This window comes from Cyanistes caeruleus, chromosome 23 (genome assembly GCF_971803275.1).
Source record: "Cyanistes caeruleus chromosome 23, bCyaCae1.hap1.1, whole genome shotgun sequence".
NCBI lineage: Eukaryota > Metazoa > Chordata > Aves > Passeriformes > Paridae > Cyanistes > Cyanistes caeruleus.
In genome coordinates this window covers 230,659-251,465 of record NC_141723.1, presented here as the reverse complement: position 1 = coordinate 251,465, position 20,807 = coordinate 230,659, and the positions used below count along the sequence as shown (strand labels likewise).

Here is a 20,807-nt window from a genome sequence, read left to right as displayed (position 1 = left end):
TGCTTTTTATTATTTACTGCATCATTGTTGCTGAGTTGAATGAATGAGTAGGGATGCTGAGAAAGAAAGCACAAAATCAGTGGAGAATCTAAATCCATCTTTTTTTGTACCTAACATGAAGCACTCTTGTATTCTGCAGAGCCAGAGGCCGAGGTCGTGGGCGAGGAAAGAGGAGATTTGGACCAGGCAGACGCCCTGGGCGACCTCCCAAATTCATGCGCATGGAAGTAACCAGTGAAAATGGTGAAAAGTGTGAAGAAGGGACACAGGTATATTTTTGGAGATAGAGGGGAAAAAAATAGCACATGGATCGTAAACTCTTAACTAAAATAATTTTGGGCATCAGTGCAAACTAAGGGTGTGCTTTGGACTTACACATGAGTTGGTTTCTAGCTGGAACTCTCTGCCAGGAGAGCACACTATTTCCATTCTATAAAACCTGTAAAATCACTTGGGTTTCTGCAGCAAGTTTGACTCCAAAGAACTTAGCAGTGAGGCGGGTTATTGCGGCAGTTTGGCAGCCCCACAGAAGTAATTTGGACAGTAAAACTGTAATAGGAATTTAGGTTCCTATTTGTCCTTTCTGGAATGTGAGATCAGCCTGTTCTTACAACTGTTGCTGGTGGAATTAAATCAGTTTGAGATGTGATTCTCTAAAATGTTTTAGTATTAACAGAAGGGCCTCCTATAGGCAGGCTTATTGCAAAATGTTCTTTTGCTTGTAGCTGTTGGTTATATTCTGCAGGGATGTAATATGATGCATTTAAGTAAAAAGCTAAATTCTCTAATGCTGACCATACTTCGGTTACCACTAAGTCCTTTTATGAGCGGTGACAGGAGGGATCAGTGCTCTAGTTTATGACTTAGCTGAAAGTTGATATCTAGAGTGGTAATTTTCCTCTGGCACCTTACTGGGTCATGGCTCCAAGCTGATTCAGAGGTATGCTCAGATGTATACTCTGCCTGTGAATTCCTGCTGCAATGCCCTAAATGCTGCATTAAGTGCAGGCAGTTGTGAGCTCACCCTCTCCACAGGCTGACATGACACATGCCTGCCTCATTTAGACAAATAAACCTAATGTTTGTCCCAAACCCTTCACTCTGGGGAGGTGGTGCTTGCTGGGCGCAGTCTAGTGTGTGAGTGGCCTCTGAACTATACGTAGCTTGTGTCCTGCCAGCTTGGAGCGTGACCCAGGGCTGGCTCATGTATGTCTGTGCAGTAGGACAGGGTGATGCCCCAAGCCATTGGAGAGCTGCTCACCTTGCTGAAGCTGGGCACGAGTTCTGCCTGGGAACTGTAGTCAGGATGCTGAGAGCACAGCTGTGAGTATCAGCAAGGTGGAAACTTGCCACGCGGACCTGGGCTGGACACTGAGGTTGTGTGTTGCTTACTAAGGGTTTCTTTCTGGTAAGCACTCACAGTCTGTAAGGGCCTCTTTCCTTGGTTTTCTTCTCCCACACCCGCTTTTGTGTTTTGACAGCACCAGCCTTCAGCTGACATAGTTCAAGATTAATTGTGGTGCTGTTTCCTAGCTTGTGCTTTTAAGTTTCTTCAGTTGCATTACATGGTGTCAAATAAAGATCTATGTGTGTTTTTTCATGTAATAAAAGATGATTCCATTCCAGAAGAGTTATTGGAACTTACAGGAAGAGAATGTAGATTTTTGGCATGTGCTTCCTGCTCACAACACCTCCCTTTTATGCTAATGCGAAAGGGGAGGAAGAACAGCTTTGTGTGATATATGAAAGTGATGTGTGCAGAGCTGGAAACTGGATTAAAACACCACATAGTTCCCAGTGTGACCATCTCATTTGTCACTCCAGTTCAGCAATCTAGATAGTTTGTTAGGAAGGAGAAGACACTGCAAAATGACACATAATGTTTCAAAGGGACAACCGTTTCCATGAGACAGAAATTCTCTCCTTTCCTGGGTCATCACTAGTCACTTTGGTTAAAGCAGAAATACTCTTGAGTGCAGAAGAGCCTCCTTGGCTATTAATAGCCAGATAATGGTGATTGTCTGTGACTGGTCAGTCAAAGGGATGGCCCATTGAGAGTCGCCCACCTGCAGCATTGCTTCCCTGGTGCTCTGGGTGATGCTGCTGTAGGTGAAGGTGATGTGCAGTGGACACAGCAGGAGAACTGTAGGAGTTAGTGTAGACACTACACTGTTTTGTTTATAGCTTGTGATTAAATATGTACAAATCTTGTTGTCTACTGAGTATTATCAAAGTGTTTTTCAGTGGGTGGGGGGAATAATCACTGGTTGTATGATTTGCGATTTCAGGACTTGCTGCATTTTTCCAGCAAGGGGCAGTTTGATGAGGCTGGACAAGCCCCACTGAATGGGCTGGAGCAGCAGGAACAGACTCCAGTGCCACCAGAGCCACAAGCAGCACTGGAGCAGCAGGAAAACCACATACTCCACATCCAGCCACAGCACGAGGGGAGCACAGTGCCCACACAGAGCACCATGACAGCAGATGACATGAGGCGAGCAAAGCGCATCAGGGTAAGCACAGAGGATGGGGGATTGCATCCACTGTAACCCAGGGAATACCAGGCCTGACTGCCAGGGCCAGCTGGTTCTCCTTTCAGTGTTGTATCCATTTCCAAATCCCAAATAAAGCATCTCATTCCTAGCAGTTTTCTTTGCACTGAGAGGAAGACAAATCTCAAGTAAAGGACCAGTATCTCATAGGTGCTAGTGGGAACTGGTCAGGACCTGGACCATTGAATTCCATCACAGTAATTCTGGCTTGGGAAAACAGTCCATTCAAGCTGGTAAGCAGGGGTGCTTCAAACAGCTGGCAGAATTGCAGTGCTGTGGCACAGACTAGAGACTTGCTCACAGCACCATCTGTGTCTCTCAGAACTCAAATAATTGCCAAAGAGGAACCACAACCTCAGTTTGGATCCACTTTGGTGATGATTATGATGATACTTAGTGACAAAGTCCTTTTTTGGGGTAGAAAACCCTGCCTTTGAGAGCAAAACCTGTGTTACGAACAAACAGTATGAGCCTGAGCTCTGTGTCAACTGGCTGAGCTGTTTTTCTCTACTATGTGTGGGAGAGAAATGATTCAAGCAAATAATCCTTGAAGCTTTGTAACTGGGAGAGCAGTTTATTTAGCTTAAAATCTTTTTCTTCCGTGTGTTAACTTTGGATTAAGGAAAGGAGCAGCTGTGGTGGGGGTAAGGGTTCATTTTTAGCGGATGAGGAGGGATTAGGAAGGAGTTGTGTAACTATTCTGTATAGGAACATGTTGAGCCAAATTTTGCTTGCAGTTTACAGCAATATATATGCAAGACCAATGGTGCTGCTACCCAGAAATACTGTGGCATGTCTTGAAGGAAGAGTTTGGTTTGGGTACAATAAGACTGCACACATTTTAACTATACAAAATGCTTGCAGTCTCTGAATTGCAAGTTTCTACCAGTGATTTCATATGTTAAAAGCTTGGAGGATTTTTTACTGAATGGTATTGAAGGGTGTTTAGTAGAGTACAGAGATGCTGAAATTTTGACAGGGCACAGGGATGTATTGCTTACAGTGTGCTACAGTGTCCTCAGTAAGAAAAGAAAATGTTGGCCATTTCCCTGAACTTTTGAATCCAAGATGTGAACTTGAATCCTTTGAAATAATGAATGTAGGAAGAAAAATACAGAAATTCTGAAGTTACTTCTTTGTCTTGTGACTTAGCATCTTTTCTCTGTAAAGTCATCACAAATTGATGACAGCTCAGAGGAGTGCAGTGGTGGTTCAGTGACATGTTTGTGTCTCAAGTCTTTCGAACTTTCCCTGTACCTGGCAACTCATGTTCAGCAGAGTCCTGGAAATGTTTCAAGTCAGGGGCACTGGCAGAATGGCAGATGGATAGTTGCACAGACCTTTCCATATTGCATCAGACTGTGAGCAATGAGCACTTGAGATAAGACTAAACCAGCAAACATAATTTTTTAAGCACTGAAAAGCCACCTTCTGAACACTCACTCAACTCAGCTATCCACAGCACCTGCCTCCAGTAACATGTACTTCGTAATAAAAGCAAGCAAACATTTGGTTTTCAGATACGTAGTACGTTATTCGCTTCCAAATAACAGGTAGAAAGTCCGGACTCCTGGTTATGATTCTGAAACCTGTGTAGCTCTAATTCTTCCTTGTTACTTAGATAGGACTTAGTTTTCAAAACCAATCATTCTTTGTGAATTGCTTCAGCTTTTCTAAGGCTTAAGACAGTGGTGCTCTGAGACTGTTTTCATGCAAGCTGGAAGCACTGATCTGTCCTGACTCAGGGTTCAAGTCCTGATAGAATCAGTTCATTTTTCAGCCTCTGTTTTAGAGCCTGTGGGGTTTTCTTGGAGCTAGATCTTAACTATGGCAGTTGTATCCCTAGTATTGGAAAGAGATACACCCTTCAAGAACTCTTGTAGAAAATTAGAGGAACATTGTGGTCCACAGCCACAATGAATATTTGTTTTTAGTTCAGTTCTGGGCAGTATGTAGGGTGTCTGTGTGCTAATACCAGAAACAGGAGGGATAGGAATATGATTTGGAAAGCACAATCACTTCCTTCATGGTGAAAGAAATGCAACTGATTGTATAACAAGGAGCATAGCCAGTAAAATGAGGTTAGAAAAAGTCCCTTCTCCTTAACTTTTTTACTCTTCCTTATCCCTGCCCTGTTGTTATCCTGCCCTAATTATTCCCTTCTGCTGAAAGCCTTCACTTCTCATGATGGTACTGCAGTGCACATTGCATCCCTGTTAATCAGCCCTAGAAAACAGGAAAGGTCACAAAACACCTTCAAGATTATCCCATAAGAATGTGTCTCATGGAGAAGTGGGTTATATGGAACACATGTGGTTTGGGTTGGGAAAGACCTTAGAACTCATCCAGTTCCACCCCACTGCTATGGGCAGGGACACCTTCTGCTGTCTCAGGTTGCTCCAAGCCCCATCCAATCTGGCCTTGAATGCCTCCAGCAAAGGAGCAGCCACAGCTTCTTTGGGCAACCTGTGACAAGGCCTTACCACCCTCACAGCTGAGAAAGTCTTTCTAATATGCAACCTAAACTTATGCTCTTCCACATTACTTCTCTAACTATCATGATGTAGATTCTGTGTGCAATGTGAAAAGTTAAAACATAAATAAATAATGGTTTATAGAAGTATTCTTGAAGGGGAGTAGAGCACTGAAGTGTATTTTGAGTGCAGTATGGGTGACAGTGTACTGTGGGATTTCACGGGACTCAATTCCAGCTTTGCAAGTATCCAACATGGAAGTTCTCATCCAATATTGAAATGCAGGTGCGGGATCCCCTTCCCTTTTTCTAAAGACAGTACATCCAGCAGCATCTGTTCCTCCAGCAGAGAGTGCTGGGTCAGGACTGGAATGGCTCTGTAACATTTATGTGAAGGGTAAGGGGAGAAAACTAAGTGAGAACAATCACAAAATGTTACAGAAACGGCAGAGTGAAGACAAACACACACCAAAACAAAATAGGGGCTGCAAAGAGACATTTGTGCACAGTAGGAGTGGGGAACTGCACACAAGTTCTTACCTGTTGCTCATAAAGCTGCCATTCTGCCTTTGGCATCAAGTTTTGAAACTCTGTTCTTCTTTTTGGCAATAGTAAAAAAGTTCAGACCAGCATTTCTTTAATTTATGTTCCACTAGAAGTTCTCCAGGCAATACTAAACCACTGCTGCACATCTCTGTGGTGATTTTTGAAGGTTATCTAGTAAAGGGCTGTGGAATTTCATAAACCCTGCTCCTGAGGGAAATACAGGCTGCTGGCTCACCATTCCTTTGTGTGGTGGCTGAACTTATGATGTGATGCCCAATAATCAGCTGGAATTGCAGTTTTTCTTAGGCCCAGGTCTGTGCTTCAGACAGGGCTTAGTTTTATTTTACAGAAAAATGACATACTTAAAGACAAGTCAGCTAAATCAAGAAATCAGGGATAGAGAGAAAACTCCTGCACTGTGTTCTGCTAACTCCGGGTGTAGCTGTAGGTATGTCCCCTGCTTCTGCCTGTCACAGCCTCCCCTGCTGTAAATTGGAGGCAGCATATGATGGAAAATAATTTCTTGAGGTTTCGGTTCACTGATCATCCAGTATATTTAATCCTGAATATATATGGGTGTGGAATCTATACATGGTAATGAAAGCTAATGGTCTCTTGGATTCTTCTTTCAGAATGCAGCTCTGCAGCACCTGTTCATCCGGAAATCCTTCCGCCCGTTCAAATGTCTGCAGTGTGGGAAGGCCTTCCGGGAGAAGGACAAGCTGGACCAGCACCTGCGGTTCCATGGGCGGGAAGGGAACTGCCCGTTGACCTGTGACATCTGCAACAAGGGCTTCATCAACAGTGGTGCCCTTGAGAGCCACATGAAGTTCCATATGGACCAGAAAACATACTCCTGCATTTTCTGCCCTGAGTCCTTTGACCGCTTGGATCTGCTTAAGGATCACGTGGCCATCCATGTCAATGATGGCTATTTCACCTGCCCCACCTGCAAGAAACGCTTCCCAGATTTTATCCAGGTGAGATGCTGTACTGATTTGAAACACTGCTTTGGGGGTCTCTCACAAGGCTGTGGGTTTCTCAGTGCACTCCCCATGTAACTGCACAGCAGTTCATTCTCACAATGTGCAGGGGTCCACCTCAGTCAGAAATTGAAAAGTGACCAAGCACTGCTAGACATTGTCTTATGACACTGAAGTGCTCTGTCCACTAAATCATGAGATATGATGCTTCAATCTGGCATTGGAAGGCACTGTGCTGCAGAAGGGTGGGTGCCTTATTGCCAAAAAATGCCTGAAGCAGAGGTCCTGTCTATTATGTCTCTGTGGAAAAAAGACGAAAAGGAATTGTCTTCTGCTTATTCAGATTGTACTTGAGCACACCTTGCCCTTTGTCATTAAAACTGAACAAAAAACCGAGTGTGTTTACATCTTTAATCCCTTGCCTGTTTTCTGTCAAGATAATTCATTTGAACAGTTTGAAGAAATGCCAGAACAAATCAGGACACTCTGCTTCCTGACTTCCCCTCTGGGCTTCAGCTGGGCACTTTATTCTCCTTCCCTGCACTGGAGCAGTGAGTAATGCAGCTACTCTGCACTATGCTGAGCACTTGGACAAGGTCATTAGTAGAATTTAAAGATTCTATTTCCATGCCCAGTAAGAAACAACTGAGATGGACCGTGCACATATTCATTATACTTCCTAGGAACAAAGCAATTGATGTGTCTTACTGAGCTGCCTGACTGAAATTGAAACGTAGAAACACAGTTTAGATCAGTAATAGAAACAGATTGACTATTCACTAGGCTAAAGAGGAAAGGATGGGAGAAAGTGATTTACTAATATAATTCCATCCTGGCAAGTCCTTTATCTTCTGTAAATGTTCAACAAAGAAGAATGCTGATGATTCAGAAATGCTGGACTGCAACTTAATTCCCTGTAAACTTTCCCATGCAAACAATTGAAAGTCCCATGGCTGTCTTCCAACTATTCAGTTGTATTTGTGACATTTAACATTTAAACATTTAACATTTAAATGATTTTTTTCCTCTTCTCACTATGTGAATAATTTAGACTAGTCACTGCTACCTACTGAAATACTTCTATGTGGAACAGGTAGAGATGCCAAGTTGTTCCATGTATGATCAGTATTAGAAGATGGTAAGGATTTAATTAGAGACCCATTTCTTGAGTAGTGCTTGCATTTCAAATGTCAAACCTCATTAGTCCCTTTATTGGGGGGAGGAAAAAAAAACCCTCTAAATGTTTGAAGAGGTGAAGGATAGTCCCATATTATGGAGAAGTAATTGGCGTTCAGGAATAGTGTGCAAATGCTAAAATGTGAAAAGCAAATGCTTTTCTAAGCTTTTTTTTTCTTTGCCAGTTGTAATTGCAAGCTCATTGTGTGTGATTGAAAGGAATTAGTCCCCATGTTTTGGTTTCTTAAAAATGAAAGGAAGATAATGAACCTCAGGTGAATGTGTTAACTCAAGGGCAATTCTGTGCAAATGGTACATTGTGGACTTTCTCTGCCCATTAAGTGAAACTATGCAATAGCTGATGCCTTCAAGAATCATTCTTGAGGAAATCAAATCACCCATCCAGATGAGTAATAAAGATGTTACGGCTTTATAGAAACTATTGCTGAGGTATCAACTGTTCTGATAAAATACTTTTTAAACTAAAGCATGTGCAACACTTTCAAAACCTTTTCCTTTAATTTCATACTGCATAGAGTTTCCTAGACTGTGTTACCACTCGCTTCCCTCTTGAATAAACTGCATTTTTCTGTGATCTGCCATTTTAGGTCAAGAAACATGTGCGCAGTTTCCATTCTGAGAAGATTTACCAGTGCACAGAGTGTGATAAGGCTTTCTGCCGCCCCGACAAGCTGCGACTCCACATGCTGCGGCACTCAGACCGTAAAGACTTCCTGTGCTCCACTTGTGGCAAGCAGTTCAAGGTGAGGTGGCTCTTGGCTGGATCATTACTAGTACAAAAACCACTATTCCTTACCCTCTTTCAAGGAGATAAGCTCATGTTCTCAAAGGTGAAAGAAAATAACAATTGTAAACACATTAGACTTGCCTGTGAGTTGCATGCATTGCTTGGTGTCCTGTGTGAGCTATGACATCCATTTCTGAAGGACAAGGAGCAAGGTCACTTCAGCACCTTATTTCAAATAGATCTTATTCCTAATAATTTAATAGCAAAGTAACCTTCTATGTGCTTATTAAGAACTGGGACATCATACATCTCCGTTGCCAGGTGCTCAGGTTACATTGCTTGTATCAGTTCAGTTAAAAAACTTCTTGCTGATGCCAGTGGATTAATAATGTTCCTGGACAAGATTCCTGTGTCCATGGCATCTATCTTGTCAGCACATGTCTTCCAGGTGCCTTTCCAAATCCTGCTGGAATAGATGGAGCAGATTGTGAGCCAGGTAAACTGCAGTGGCAGCAGCCTGATCCCTCTCACTAAGTTTGTCATGGGACACTGAGGGAGTGGATATTTCTGGGTGAATGAACACCTTTTTCTGAGAGGAAAATTTCTCTCTCTGGATAGAGATCCCTGAACAACTCAAACTGTGTCTCTTGTACATAACAGACAATATGGCAGTTTCTGTGATGTTGCTAACATTTTTCACCCCAATTTCTCCTTCCCAGAGGAAGGACAAGCTGCGAGAGCACATGCAGAGGATGCACAACCCAGAGAGAGAGGCCAAGAAGGCTGATCGGATCAGCCGCTCTAAAACCTTCAAGCCCCGGATTGCTTCCACTGACTATGAGAGCTTCATGTTCAAGTGCCGCCTCTGCATGATGGGTTTCCGCCGCAGGGGCATGTTGGTGAGTGCCTGGGTGCTGTTACAGCCTCTGTAATCAATTCTGATGAATAGATAAGGAATAAAGATGGAATTCCCGTGTTGGAACACAAGGGAACAGGTAAGGGCTTGGGCTGGAAGGGACCTTAAAGTTCATCTCATTCCACCTACCTGCCATGGGCAGGGACACTTTCCTTTAGACCAGGTTGCTCCAAGCCCTGTCCAATCTGGTCTTATCCAGCCAGGATGCTGTGAAACAAATCTTGGCAAATTTTGTAGCTGAGTTGACGTGATACATCTTTTTTTAAACCTGTGTGTTTTACCTCTTCAGCAAAGTTGCACATTTTTACTGCCTGTGCTGTACATATGGTTGTCAGTACCATATTTCAACACTAATAATGCGGACTGATGTGTACTGTATTTAACAGGACATGAGATGAAAATACTGTCTCATTCAGCCTTACTGTCTCAGTTTTCCTGTCTTTCATTTTTTTTCTTACTCCCCCTTCTTGAGGGCCTCTTCTGGCCATGTCTTGTCACTGCCTCTGGGTAAAGGCTGTTCTGCAGCAAGAGATTGTTTGCAAAGGTTTCATAGGGGTTCTGATCTGGGCAGAGGCCCTTTACACTACCTCACTCAGATATCAGCTACAAGACAGTTCTGGCAAACTATTTCACCCCTTCCTATCTAATTTTGGTTAGAGAAACTGTAAATGGGACCTAGCAAGACCACATTTACCTTCAGCACTTAAATATGAGTGCACAATAACCCCTGCAGCATCAAATGCTTCCAGTGCTGCTGGCTTGTATTGTTCAGTTTTGGTTTGGCTGTTACCTATGTCTGGAAGAAGCACCAATCATTTGGCTTCCAGCTGTAATATGTTCTTGTTCTGTTTCTCTTAAGGTGAATCATTTATCAAAGAGACATCCAGACATGAAAATAGAAGAGGTGCCAGAGCTCACGTTGCCCATCATAAAACCCAACAGAGATTACTTCTGTCAATACTGCGACAAGGTGTGTGGGAAGTCACCCCTCAGAGGATAGCTCAGTCCTAGTCCTGGATGCAACAAATTTGTCTCTGCATAGAAATCTCTGGCAGGGTTTGTAGCTTTCCTAAGGTGCTTGCCAGCAACATTCCTCCAGTACTGTCCAAAAAAAAAAGAAGACAAAATGCACTTGGGCCATTGCAGTGAAATGCTAATTGAAAGCTGCAGTTTTCCCCTTTCTGCTGTGTTTGGCATTGGAAAACTTGAATACTGTTATCCAGCAGACAGTCACTGACCTTTAGTCTTGTGTTAGCCTAGGACTAAGTATCCTGTCTGTGTATAATTCCTGGGCAGTAAGTACTTTTGGCTTCTGTATCACTTCCAAAAGTTTCTGTTTAACACCTTTTATTGTAAACTACTTACTAGGTCATGTGCCAGTAATTGCCAGTGGTCAGTGGAGCCTGAAGGTGTTTCTGGAGTACCTTTGGTTCTTGCTCTTATTCTCCTTTGCCTTTTATGCCTGGGGGCCTTTTTACAGGGGATATATACACCAGGGAGTGTATTTTAACTGTCCTTATCCTCAGTATGTCTTTCTGTGATGCCTCATTCCTTTTGATTGAGAGGAGAAAAAATCGTTTTAATTATTAGATAGTAGATGTTTGTTATGTGCCTAAAAAGAACTGAAAGGTATGTTGATCACTGAACTAAAACAGTTTGATGCTTTGTGTCAGGTAGAGACAGCAACCCTCATAACAAATTAACATAGGGCATTTGATCTTCAAATATGGCAAAAAGGGTTCTCCTCTTACCTCCTTGTCCTGCTTTGGTGTTTGGCTGTGGCATACAGTATGTTCTCAAAAGGCTTCTCTGTGCTACACACAAAGGAGTCAGTTGCTTTTACAGGTTGATGAGGTTGATGAAGGTGTATGTTCATGCCTTTTGTTATAATTGTTTGGGGATTTAACTAAATGTATTCTCTAAAGCAACACGCAGACCTTCTAGATCAAGATAACTGGTAGCTGTTTTCTGCGCAGACACCAGGATTGCACCATTTCAATTCCAAATCGTTGCCCTGCAGGTGTACAAGAGTGCCAGCAAACGCAAAGCACACATCCTGAAAAACCATCCTGGTGCTGAGCTACCTCCAAGCATCCGGAAACTGCGTCCTGCAGGCCCAGGAGAGCCAGATCCCATGCTGAGCACCCACACCCAGCTGACAGGCACCATTGCCACCCCTCCAGTGTGCTGCCCTCACTGCTCCAAGCAATACAGCAGTAAGGTATGGGGGGTTCTGGCCTCAGACACCCTCTCCCTGGGGATGGTCTTTCACCATGGTCTCAGTCACCTGTATGTCCACAAGAAGAGCTCTCTTCTTCTAAGTCAGAGTGCTGGTTTCATGCTGTGTTCTGACAGTGCAAGCACAGTCTGGTTGTTTTAGGGCCAAAAGATTCCATGAATAGTTTCTGTTCCATGAATAGAACAGATTTCTGCTGAAAAGTTAACAGAGCACAATCATGAATGGAAGGACTTGGAAACTGCTCTCTGATAGTTACAGGGGAGATGAGCAGGGAAGCAAAGATAATTTTTGGAAGAAGTCCTAAAACACTTGGCTGTGTTGGGGTAAAAAACTGTTGAAGACAATACTTCAGTGTCACCTCTAATCAGCGGCAGGTTTGTGAACCTTGTTTTCAACTTTGTTGACCAGAGGAGCTCATAATGTGGATCTTGATGCTTTACTGAGGGAAACCTAAAAGCCGTGTTTTGTCAGGCTCTTGGATTTCACATGGCCCTGAGCAGAGTTACTGACTATTCTTTCAACACTCCTTTGCTTCTCTCTGCAGACAAAGATGGTGCAGCACATCCGCAAGAAGCACCCGGAGTTTGCTCAGCTGCCGAACACAATCCATACACCACTGGCAACAGCCGTCATCAGTTCCGCACCAGCTGTTCTCACCACTGACAGCACAACTGGAGAAACTGTTGTGGTAAGGGCTGAAGGCACACAAGGGCAGTGCAAGGAAACACACAGAACAAGAGCCTTCTGGTATTAGTAACCCTGGTTTTTTTTTGGCAGACATCACTTTTAAACTTGTATTAAGACATTATTTGAGATCACTTCTGGTTTTGAGTACAGTTTTGCACTGTCAGGAGCTGTTCATTTCTTTCTGGAGCTTTAAGGATTTGTTTTTTATCCTCAAATCCATTTCTTTCTTTCATTCAGACCTACTGACTCCAGATAATGGACTAAGGGGTACACATCTCATGGATTTTCACTGGGAATTTTCTCCTGAAGTGAGATGCAGTTCCTGACATCAAGAGGACAAGTTTAGCAGTGACTGGGGACTGGATCAAACTGTGTTCAGGGAGTCAGATCTTTTTGTAATCCTTTGAACAGCACAGCACTGAGCAAGATGAATCTCCAGTGGCTGACCTCTCTACTGTTAAGTTAATATATCAGCTGCCACAGTAGTGAAAGCTAAGACTAGAAAATGTGTCCTTCAGTGTTGAGGGATACCATGTAGTTTTAAAAGTACTATTGTTCACAGTTTAAAACTTCCTGTCTAAAGACTAACTGGATGAAAGAATGTTGTGCTTGAAAATGGAGAGGTTCAATCAGGATGCTGTTGGCTTCATTAAACGCAATTAAGTTATGTACTAAATGTCTTTACACATTAAAATTACAGTTGTCACTCTGACAGGGGATGAAGAAAGGTGGAGTATGTTCATGAACCACTTCTTGACTTGGAAACCAAGTCAGCTCTTCACAAATACAGGACTCTTGTTGTTTAACGGAATACTGGTATGCCATGAGATGAAAATAATTATTTTTACTATGATATGTTGTTAGCTGCTAATAGTCCTGACTAGGATTTAGACAGAAGAGAGCAATTCTAGTTGATGATCCCTGGTGACTATTTATGACCCCAACATCTGTACACATTAAGCTCTTGTAAATAAATGACCAGATCCACCATAAGTGTAGATAAAAGAACTACAGCCCTGAAGAAGTACATGAATATGATGATGATCTCTATCTCTCTCTCCCTGCTCAGACAACAGATTTACTGACCCAAGCAATGACGGAGATATCCCAGACCCTCACTACAGATTACCGGACTCCCCAAGGAGATTACCAGCGCATCCAGTACATCCCTGTGTCTCAATCCACAACTGGCTTGCAGCAGCCACAGCACATACAGCTGCAGGTTGTTCAAGTGGCCCAGGTGAGTAACCTTGCTGTGTTTTGACCCCTTCTCTACCAAGCCTGTGTGTTCTTGTGGCTCTAGTGCACAGAAGAGTGGTAAGGAATAGTTACAAAAAGTGCTGCCGCTACTTTTTACAGATAAATCAACTGATAAGACATAGGGTTCCCTTCATAAGCACTTGTACCAGGCATAAATAGTCCTGCCAGCCTTGGTCAGCTTGCTGGAGACACATCAGTACAGTACTGACTTAGTTTTACCCATTTGGGCAGCCTTGCTCAAGTCTGTTCTAGGAATGTTTTCCAGTAACTGGAAAGGTGGGTCAGTGGGTGACCCATTTTCTGCAGTTCAGGACTGATTTATACTGCCTTGTCCTCAGTGACTCAGAGCTAAAATTTGGGAGTACAGAGAGTGGGGTTGCTTGTTCCTTTCTTAGCATCTATTAGAATATTCATTTTCTTGATGCTCAACAGCCTCCTAAAAATCAAAACAGAGTGTAACTAGAGTAACTGGTCAGAGGAAAATATCTCAGGCGGCTGTAGGAAATCTGTTACTCACTGGAGGAAGCTGAAACTACCACATGTTTATATTTTAATCTGAAATTCCATGTTCTCTCTGGCCCCTCATTACAAATCAGGTTATGAATTTGGTTAATAAAGGCCTAAACAATGGCCCCAGTTGATAGTGACTGTAGTGTTGTAATGATAGAAGAACATGAACACTGATTGCTGGAGGTAATATTAGCAAGATCTTAATTTTATAAATATCCAAGACTTGTAATTCAATTACTACAATTGATATCATTAGCAAGTGTTGCTCAAAAAAATCTTTAAAAACCTCTGAGCACTTGTCTTGATGCAGAGCTGTATCAAACTACAGAACTGGATACGCAGATCTCGAGTATCATTGTACAGAAAAATGCTTACAGAGAAGTGATTAACATTAATCCTGTCTTTCAAACCCTTTGGTTTAGTCCAGCCACTGCCAGAATGTGCAGTGTGACACACAGCTTTGTATGATGTTAGGCAAGTCCTTTCCATTGGCATCACTGAGATGTAATGGCACAGAGATGGTTCTATCTATTAAGTGTACTTTATCTCCCAGGGTGCAAAGAAACTCAGCAAGATTCAACAAGTGTGCTCCACTAAGGCTCCTACTTCATTATTCCAGGCCTTGTGTCTCAGACAACGTTGACATGGCTGCTTTTGTAAATAATTTGACATATAGACCTCTGCTTAATTTTTTCCCCAGGCTACCTCACCTCATCAGTCCCAGCACTCCACAGTGGATGTTGGGCAGCTCCATGACCCCCAGACATACACCCAACATGCCATCCAGGTACAGCACATCCAGGTCACAGAGCCATCACCAGCAACTCAGTCATCATCACAGGTATTTCCCTCTTCTCTTCAGAAAATGCTTTCCCTACCAGGCTGCTCAGCTGGCATATTGCATGTGCTAATGCAGGGAATAGTGTTTTCTTTACCATTTAAAGGACCATACATGAAATGATTCTCACATTGAGATCATCAAGCGGTGCCCAGGTGTCTCAGGGTATATGGGGGTGTTTTGTTGTGGGTTTATTTGGGTATTTGTTTTGTGGGGATTTTGGTGTGGGTTTTTTTTAACTCCAACAGTATGTACAAAGGAGAGAAAAATGATTGGAAACAGACACATTTGCAGCTAAATGGAGTTTGTCAGTTGGAAGATATAAATGGAAACTGGTATTCCTCAAATATTTGAAGTGCAACTCTTCATGCTCTTGGGTAGAATTTAGCCTCTAACCTCTAGTCTCTGCCACAGACTCACTTTGGCAAGCAGCAATATCACTATTTCAGTTTCCTGGTCTGAGCTTATTGACCATAGACTGAAGCAAGCTGGAGGAAAGAGAGGAGAGTTCTTGTGCTTAATATGCTCTGGAACCCATCCTGTGTTTTTGCTTAATGAGAAGGTTGTAGTTGTGACGGAACAGAGCTGTACAATTCTTACTACACCAAGAACACTTGCACCTTTTTTTTTCTCTAGGTTGGGGGTCAGCCTTTGAGTCCTTCCTCGCAACAACCTCAGCAGGAACTCAGTCCCTCACAGATGCAGACAACTACATCTACACCAAACCAAGCCCTCCAGCAGCAGCAAGGCTCCTCAGTCCAGCACACATATCTCCCCAGCAACTGGAATTCATTTCGGAGCTACTGTAAGTGTCAGCAGTAGCTCTAACTACTTGTCTGGCAAGTGTGTCTGACTAACACATACCCTATGTCTTCAGCTATCAAATGGGTCAGTGTTTTCAGAATTCATTCAGCTTTGTGGTTAATATTCATAGATATCAAGAAGATAAAGCTTCAGACAAATGTAAATGGGTCTACCAGCTCTTCCACTACCACCCTTACTGATCCAGTGCATGGTTTGGACAAGCACACTGGGCTCCTTTATTCCAAGGAACTTGCACACAGAAAGAATCCATGTGTTAGACAGCTACTTGTTCAAATTTGGATACATGCTTGAAAGAATTGTGTGGAAGAGGAGTGTGACATGAAGATGATTTCTCATGTCCATGCAGTTCTGGATCGTAATTCTGTGATGCTTAGAGTGAGAACAGGATGTGTTTTCTCTGCATGAATTGCCAAATCTCCAGCTGGTGTTATCAGGCATAATTCTGCTAAGGCTGTAGGGTTCTACAAAGCCTTATATCACCTGAATTTCTATTCAATACCCACTGTTTCAGAATTTAAAGTGATTTTTGGAGGTTGTCTTTGAGTTTGACTGGAGGTCTTGATTATCCAATGTGCAATTTTTTAGCATCAGAGATTCAGATGATGACCATCCCACAAGGGCAGTACGTGATCACAGAGACTGCTGTGGGTACCCCTGTCACCAGTGTTAATGCAGGACAAGTGAAAGCAGTTACTCAGGTAAGGAAGACCATCGTGGCCTTTTTTTCATACAGAATATTATCAGGCATAAAGCTCTTCAGCTTGAAGGTTTAAAGAATGCCAAAATCACGACTGGGGCACAGAGTGGAGGTAACTAAAGAGGTGCAGGCTGCACAGTATAGTCTGTGTGTAACCATTTACAAGGCTCATGCTGTCTGGCTCTTTTATGTATGATTCCTTTTAGTTTAAAATCTTCACTTAATCACATTGGTAGAACAAAATTATTTAGTGCTTAGTCTTAAAAATATTTATGATTAAGCAGTATCTATTAAACCAAATTTCAGAACAGCTCCTGGAAACATTTCAGTAGCTGTTATCTGTAAGATTAGAAAATAAGAAGAGTTCCTGCTATTCCTTGTAAGCAATCAAGCATGAGGAGACAGGTCATTGGTCTGTGTTGATCTTGGTCACTGGGAGTGCAGCTTCTGCTAGAACATGTGCAATACAGGAAAAATCTTTCTGAATAGTTGAATTGAAAATTGCTATTTTAATATGTAGTGATGGTCTAATTGTGTAATGTTTAACCATTTGTAAATTAACCAAAAGCCAAGTCCAGTGTCCTTTGAATCAAAAGACAGGCATTATGTTACTCTCAAATACATTTAAATGAAACAGAGCTTAGTTTACTAAGTTCCTTGCTCAAACCAAAATGAGTTAGAACAGAGAAATTACAGAAGATAGAATGATTATTAATTATTTTCTATATTCCCCATGCAGACTCACTATGTGATATCTGAAGGTCAGCCTGATTTGGATGGTAAACAAAACTCTTCACTCTCCAGCGAGGTTCAGGTGGGCATTTCCCAGCCCACAGCCCACACGGATCCCTTGGAATCCCAGACAAGCAACCAGCAGCAAACCACCCAGTACATCATCACGACCACCACCAATGGGAGTGGCGGGAGCGAAGTGCACATCTCGAAACCCAGGACTTTCTCAGCAGAGCATGAGTGAAAGAGTACCATTGGTACCAAGAGTACCATGGTACCATTGTCCTTGTCCTTGTCCCCTCCCTGAAAGCCCAGATGTGAGGGTACCCTGGGGCTCTATATGTTAATATATATGCTCACCTTCCACTAAAATCTTGGAGCTCTTGTTAATGCTTTAAGAGGGTTCACTGTGACCATGAAATACCCTCAAAATCCTTCTGGGATGCTTTTAATGCAGCTTTTAAGAAAAAGGACAAGAGAAATGAAACCTCTGCTGGCCCTGGACTTTATTTTTGGCATGTCTGCTGACCCTTATTTTTCCTTTATGTAAGCGCGTCCAGAAGACAATTTTATTTCAACTGTATGGGAAAAAGCTTGCCTAACTGAAGGCTTCCTGGCAGATTGTCATATGTATATTTTTAACAGGAACCATTAAACAGGAGAACATAATATAAATTACTAGAATATGGCAGAACTGCTTCCTGTGGCTTCTAGCAGCCAAGGTGAAAGGGAGTATCCCTGTGCCATATGAGCAGAATGCCTGCAGAAAGGAGCAGCAGCAGCCAACCAGTGGCTCCTGGTGTCCCCATATGGGGATTGGATTGAACAATGAAGCTGTGAAGATGTGCCGAAGCAGTCTATTAAATTATTATTTTTCCAGCCCTCCAGAACTGTTTACATGCTGTCTGCCCTGCCGTGTTTTACCCAGCAGTTCCAGAAAGCAGGAAAAGCACAGTCTTAAATCCATGTTGTTTGGAACAAACTGATTGAAATGCCAGGAGCACCTAAGGGGTAGTACAGAGCCACCGTTACTTCTTTTCCCTCCAGTGTTTGCCGGGAAAATTGTTTTTTTGCCTGTAAACAAAGAAAAAAAAAAGGCTCAGCTAAACCTGCACAGCAGCTTCTGCTGTGATCTAAAATAGTTGTGCCAGGAAAAAACGAGGATACACGGCACTCCGCTGAAGGAAAGAGGTCGTTATCTCTGTGGCCACCTCAAAGTAAACATATTTCTCCTCTTCAAAACTGGATGGAGAGTTGGTTACTTTGATTTTTTTTTTTCCAAATAACCTTGTTAACAATGCACTGTAATTCCTTTGGACAGTTCCAGAAAACAAATAGCCCTGGACTCAGGATACACACAAGAAACATACTAGTGGACCACTATTTATGGGACATGGAAAGCTATCTATGAGGGTTGCCTGGTGTGATGGACCTGGTCTGCATACAGAATTCATGTTGCATTTAGGGACCAGGAGAAAGGGAAAGAGAAGGTTTATCTTTTAAGGCCATGTAATATGTTTTTCCTTACATGGTTCTCCTTCACAGGTTGTCTTGGTTGGTTGTTCAAGGCATTCTGGTGGTTTCAAGAACATGACTAGAACTCCATTGACTCCTGATGGGATATACCATGTATGTCTGAATTTCCATTCATTGCTGTAAAACTCATCCCAGAACATCTGTGCATAACAGGATACATTTATTTATAAAACAAATGCAAAGAAGTGTGCTGTGTCTTAAAGGCCCTTGAGACATAAGAACTTGAGAGTCTCGTTTTTTTGATTTGTTCTCTTCTTGTACTGCACTGAGTGTGAATGTGGGACTCTTCCATAGGTATTCCCATGGATTCAGGTGTGGATTACCCATGTTATTAGGCACTACATATTGCAATATCAGGTTTTATGGAGTTAAAGCTCTTTGACATGAGAGAGAACTCCACACTCAGGCTGCACAAGAGCAAATGTTGTTCCTTGTGGGCAAAGCCTTGTAGCAGGTATTGCTTTGGTAATTAATGTATCTAAGTGGGCTGTGGATAATGTGGCATGGAAATAGTATTGAGATAAATCAGTTGGCAAATACTGGCCAGCTCAGAACTGTTCTGAGGTCACTTTGAAGTGACTTGCTAAAATATGGATTACTTTGTTCCTGGGCTTTCTCTTCTCTTGCTGTACCACCATTTTGCAGCACTAATGAACCAGGTAGAATTAACATGGACCAGAGCTTCCATTTGGTCAAGTGCAATGAGTGACCTTAAATTCTGTGGATTTGGCAGCCCAGCCACTGTGGCAGTGTGGGCAAGCAACCACAGTGCCCAGTAAGTAATCTGAATTCATGTTGCTGAGGACTTTAGAATTACAGTGTTTCGCCTTGCAATGTTGTTCATGTGGGAAGAGAGTAGGGAGAATTTTGTCTTGGCTTTCTTCAGGCTGCTGCTGATTTAATAACAAGCCAGAAATGCTACAAGTAGTAGGAAAATAGCAGACTTGGAAATGGGAGACAGGGAATACTTGGGATCCTGCCCTGAAGGAGTAATTAAGACTCTTAAAAGTTTGACAGTAGCTGAACATCAAATATGTTCCCATTAATGATGCTGCAGACGTGGGATTTAAAAACTATTTTTCTCTATTCACCTTTGTTGTCCTCATGAATGAGGACAGTTGTACCAGTTATTTAAAACTGAAAACTATTTAAAACAGAAAACCATTTTAAAACACCCTTTTTGAACTCAAATATTCCTCATCAAAGTTTCTCTGCACTCCAGCGGCAGCACACTCGGGCTATTGGCCTGATTCCAGGTGAAGTAATTCCTGGTGTCCCAAGTTGAATGAATTGCCTGCGAAAGAAGCATGCCTGGAAATGGAAGTACCACAGATTTTCCTTCCAAAATAAGGAGCTACAGTGATTGCACAGATGGCAAAGGTTGCACGGATTTTTTTTCTCCACTTCTGCAGTGCAGAAGGTACAGGATGTATTATTGTATTTAAACCAGAGCAATCCAAAGATCTAAGTTATGTCCCACAGAAGTGTAAATCCAGAGTCCTCTCAGTTGCCTGCACGGTCTGTGTTTTGTTTGGAGATGCTGTCCCTTGGAGGCATTTTGGGTCAGATTCTGTATTTTCCTGGAGGAAAAAAAAAACCAACCCCAGCCTGCGCAACCTGATCTTGCATCTCTTGGACTGCTTGGGCCACACCTATTACTTAACTGTATGTTTATTGTACATTTGGTGACTGTTGTTGTGTTCAGAGTCTCGTGCAACCTGGCAGGTGTAAAAAAAACCAAACAAACCAAACCAACCTGAAAAGAATAAATATGTTTCTCTTTTTTTTTTCTTTTCTTTTTTTTTTTTTTTTAATCACTCATGATGATCAATCTGTTCATTGAGGTAAGGTGGTCAGTGCATTGGAGGGTGAGTGAAGCGGGCTGTGGATAAATGGGATGATAACAGTAGAGAAGTTACAGGGAAAAATACATTTGCTACTCTCTGGATGGAACAAAGAATTTCTGACCTCCCACAACACTGTCCAAGGGAGAGTAAGTGGAGAGTGGAGTGGAGCCCCTGTGTTTCTGTTGAAACAAACAGGCCTTGCAAAGTAAGAAATTTTCAAAACTATTTTTCAATTTAAAAGG

The 20,807-nt window shown here is 42.5% G+C and overlaps 1 protein-coding gene across 47 annotated transcripts in view; it reads left to right on the top strand.

The window, feature by feature from the left end:
* Positions 1-20,503, top strand: part of PRDM10 (PR/SET domain 10) — a 44,008-nt gene extending 23,505 nt beyond the window's left edge. For all 47 annotated transcript variants that reach the window (XM_086861361.1, XM_086861358.1, XM_086861371.1 and 44 more), the window contains 13 exons: positions 140-269; positions 2,289-2,513; positions 6,204-6,551; positions 8,339-8,494; positions 9,198-9,377; positions 10,254-10,364; positions 11,415-11,615; positions 12,178-12,321; positions 13,390-13,560; positions 14,791-14,931; positions 15,565-15,733; positions 16,339-16,451; positions 17,190-20,503. In XM_086861361.1, the coding sequence (XP_086717487.1) occupies positions 140-269; positions 2,289-2,513; positions 6,204-6,551; positions 8,339-8,494; positions 9,198-9,377; positions 10,254-10,364; positions 11,415-11,615; positions 12,178-12,321; positions 13,390-13,560; positions 14,791-14,931; positions 15,565-15,733; positions 16,339-16,451; positions 17,190-17,426 (2,326 nt within the window). In that variant the 3' untranslated portion in view covers positions 17,427-20,503. The remainder of the gene's footprint in view (positions 1-139; positions 270-2,288; positions 2,514-6,203; positions 6,552-8,338; positions 8,495-9,197; positions 9,378-10,253; positions 10,365-11,414; positions 11,616-12,177; positions 12,322-13,389; positions 13,561-14,790; positions 14,932-15,564; positions 15,734-16,338; positions 16,452-17,189) is intronic.
* Positions 20,504-20,807: the final 304 nt, after the last annotated feature.